Raw genomic sequence first — 3,724 nt, 5'->3', positions numbered from 1 at the left:
AGGGTCCCAAGTTCCATCCTGGTCAAGGGCATGTACCTCGGTTGCAGGCTCCTCCCCGGACCCGGCCCTGGACAGGGCGTGTGCAGGAGGCAACCAATCGATGTGTTTCTCTCACATCGACGTTTCTCTCTGTCTTTCCCTCTCTCTAAAAGATCAATGGAAAAATATCCTCGGGTGAGGATTAATAACAAATAAATAAATAAATTAAAAAGGAGAAGCTGTACCTTTAAAGCTGTGAGTACCACTTGTTTTCACACTAGACGAAGTATGTGAAGAGTACTCATCTGTGTTTGTTAGGGCTGGAGGAAAATTCCCGGTAGCCAGGCAGGTGAAGAATGTGCTAGAAGGAGGGCATCTGGATGGAGCAGGGCCCAATGCAGGGAGAGATAAAGAAATAAAACTCGCCGAAACCGGTTTGGCTCAGTGGATAGAGCGTCGGCCTGCGGACTGAGGGGGTCCCGGGTTCGATTCCGGTCAAGGGCATGTAGGGGGGATAAGGACACATTTGTAATACCTTAAGAAAGAATTTAAAAAAAGAAAAGAAAAACTCAGTGGTAGGCAAAGGGGGAACAAGTGGGGGGGCACCATGCCAGAGGTACATAAACTATCACTTTTGTAAGACCTGATATGAAAGGAAAAGTCCATGAAGAAACTCAGGAGTATCTAACTCTTGTGCATGCCCCCTTCCCAACAACAGGCTGGGCATTCATGGGGCTTGCCCCAGAAGAAAGGTAAGAAGCAGATACATCCACGAGGACTCACTCATTCGGTTTATTCCGAGGTATCTCCTCTTGAAAGAGGCCATTTTTATCAGTTCTCGCTCCCTCCTCTGAGGCTAAGACCCGGTGAGAGAGCAGTGATGGAAATGCCCTAATTATTGCTCCTCCTGCGCTGTCAAGGCCACCAGTGCTGCCCGGACTTCTTCAGCCTGCGCTGGGGGCAGCAGACAATCCTGAATGAGGGCCAGCGCGGCCGCCTCCGTCAGGCTGCTGAAGTCCTGGGGCGTTTTCACAGGGAGGTGCCCGGCCAGCTCGCAAAGGGCCACATTGAACGCCTCCTGCTCCTTCACCCCAAAGCTGGACCTGCGGGGCCAGAGGATTACCCGGACCCCTGTGAGCGCTGAGGAAAAGGAAGTCTGTCCAGGTGGTGCGCCCCGGGTCACGAACAGGTTGTGGGCGATCTCCCGGGCAGTCAGATAGTCCGTGGCTCGACACACCCTGCTGATCAGGGCTGCTAAGTCCGGGCCTGGCCCGCGGGTGTAAAAGAGGAAGCCGGGAGCCGGGACAGCCTGTAGCAGGTGCAAACGGCCCCCAGGGTCCAGGGGCTCACTGGGGGCCCCCTCCACGGGCAGCCTGTGGGGCAGGTAATAGCCGTGCAGGTGGAGGTGGTTGACGGAGGCCAAGCCGCCCAGGCTGTTGAAACCGACGCGAAAGCCGGGGTGTGAGCTCAGCAGCACGGCCTCCAGCCCGGCCCGGCAAAGGTTTTTAGATAATAGCAAGACAACCTCATTAAGACTGACACATTACCTGAAATTCAAATGCACAAAAAGTTAACAGAAGTATCTGATTCATTAGACATTCAAGGTGGTCAGCATAGTCAGGAGGTACAATGAGCATTCATTGGGGTTGTGTTACATAGTGGCCATGATTTAGGAGGGGGGCAGTAAAACAGAACATAAGAGATGACTATTCAGTAAATTGGATGATGAGGACTGATTTTTAGATAGTGCTTGGCAGTCCTCAAGCCCTTTCTTATACATTATCTAATCTTACCTTCATAACAGTACTCAAAGTGAGTATCGCCTGTGGCTCTATCAGGATTACCACAGTGTCCTTGGCAACTCCAGTTAGAGCTCAGACTAGTAGCTAATCTGATGATTTAGGCATCCTGGATTTTCCAGATTGTTTGAGAAAAACAGTCCGAAGACCCTCTTGCTGGAGAAGCCCCTCTTGCTGGAGAACCCCCTCCTGCTGGAGAACCCCCTCTTGCTGGAGAACCCCCGGGGCATCCGGCTCCCGGCGCAAGCGGAAGAGGACTTCTCCCGGCCGGATTTTGTTAAAGTTAAACTCTTCGGGGTCAAAGGCCTGCCTGACGCTCCTGATGTTCTGGGGGCGCCTCCTCTGCACCCCGCGTTCCACATTCAGCTGAGCCACGAAGCCCATGGAACCAGGGAGTGTCCGGGTCTGCAGCTCCCCCAGGCGGTAGCGGAACAGCCCCAGCTCCATCCGCTGTCTCCAGGCCGAGCAGAGCGCAGAGTCAAAACGAGACAGAGGCAGGGTGTCCGGGAGGCCGGGCCCGGTCCTCGGCCACTGGATCCCTTCCCGCGTGAGTTCCTTCTGTCCATAGACAAAGTCAGGGATGCCGTGCTCTTCCCAGTCCTCCCTGTTTGGAGGGAGCAGATAGGAAGTTTCGCTTGAACCAGCTGAATCCGCCATGGGCCGGCCTGAAACAAACGTAAGAGAGGGGAAAAACACATGATGCTACCCCATTTCCAGAAATTTTATTTTTATTTTCAAATAACCTTTACTTGTCCTTCTGGTTACAAAAGTCATATAAACCTTTGGTCAAATATTTTGAAATACAGAAATTATTCATGATCCTGTAGATGAGCATATGTTTTTGCTGAATTAAAAAATCCAAATAGCCAACCAGCGTAACTCAGTGGTTTTAGCATCAACCTATGAACCGGGAGGTCAAGGTTCGATTCCCAGTCAGGGTACATGACTGAGATCCTGGGGATGGAGCCCAGAACCCAGGCATGTGCCCTTGACGGGAATCGAACCTGGGACCTCTCAGTCCACAGGCTGACGCTCTATCCATTGAGCCAAGCCAGCCGGGGCGATCACATTGAGTGCTGGGCAAACTATAGTCACTCCGTAAACATTTACTCAACCAAGTCCACGTATCAGGTCCTGGCGTGCATGCCTCTCCTAGCTCACGGGGCTTACAGTCTAGTGGGGGAAGCAGACATCACCCGAGTAACTATAAATTGCAAGCAAGATACATGCCGCGCAGGAGAAGCATCGGGAACTCAGCAAGTGTAAGACAAACTCCTGATCTAGTCCAGGGACTCAGGAAAGGCTTCCGTGAGGATAAGCCGGAAGAGGAACTGCGTGCCCACAGTGGCCAACACACAGAGGCCCTGAGGAGTTGGCAGAGAGAAGCTGAAGTCAGATTACAGGGGCCCGAGTTTTTTGTTTTTTTTTTTTAAATTGACATGCTCACATTTAGACTTTAAAGATCAGCAAGCAGATTAAATGAGAGGAACCCAGAATTAATCCCCACAAGTGCACCTGTCAAGGATACCTCCGCAAAGCGAAAGAAATAACCTCCCTTCCACCTCCTCCTCTCAGCAGCTTGGAATCCTCACGCTTTGGCACGGCGCAGTTTCATTCATTCGTGCATTGGCACAGGGGAACCTACCTTGCAGGGCTGTTGCAAAAATCGAAGTCACTCCGCACGGCGTTTGGCATCCGGCGGGCGTCAGGACACAGCCTCACAGGCAGTAAGTTGGCGGCTATGTCTGCAGAGGCGACCTGGGGGCTGCAACACGTGAGGCGGGGGCCGGGTGGTGACGTCGGGATGCAAAAGCCGTCCTCAGGCACAGGGGCAGCCGGCGGCCAATGGCCACTCAGAGACTTTCCAGGCCGCCCTGGCCCCAGACTTCCCTGCTGCCCTTTACCAGACCTCACCCGAAGCCACCGCCGCCGCCCACCGCAGGCGA

General features: G+C 53.2%; 2 protein-coding genes across 2 annotated transcripts in view; both read right to left on the bottom strand.

The window, feature by feature from the left end:
• The window catches only part of LOC102763331 (tubulin polyglutamylase TTLL13P), a 21,391-nt gene extending 20,996 nt beyond the window's left edge, over positions 1-395 (bottom strand). Inside the window, exon 1 of the mRNA XM_015567733.1 lies at positions 225-395. The gene's annotated coding sequence lies outside the window, so the exon portion shown is untranslated. The remainder of the gene's footprint in view (positions 1-224) is intronic.
• A 440-nt stretch (positions 396-835) lies between these two features.
• Positions 836-3,718, bottom strand: GDPGP1 (GDP-D-glucose phosphorylase 1). Its single transcript, XM_006769586.2, is given in 3 exon segments — positions 836-1,504; positions 1,917-2,443; positions 3,424-3,718. Coding segments are annotated over 2 exon segments (1,188 nt in total). The 5' UTR covers positions 2,436-2,443; positions 3,424-3,718.
• Between the last annotated feature and the right edge of the window lie 6 nt (positions 3,719-3,724).

The sequence above is a fragment of the Myotis davidii genome, unplaced genomic scaffold, assembly GCF_000327345.1.
Source record: "Myotis davidii unplaced genomic scaffold, ASM32734v1 scaffold324, whole genome shotgun sequence".
Classification (NCBI taxonomy): domain Eukaryota; kingdom Metazoa; phylum Chordata; class Mammalia; order Chiroptera; family Vespertilionidae; genus Myotis; species Myotis davidii.
The sequence above is the reverse complement of the archived record's forward strand: the minus strand, read 5'-3'. Positions and strand labels throughout refer to the sequence as shown.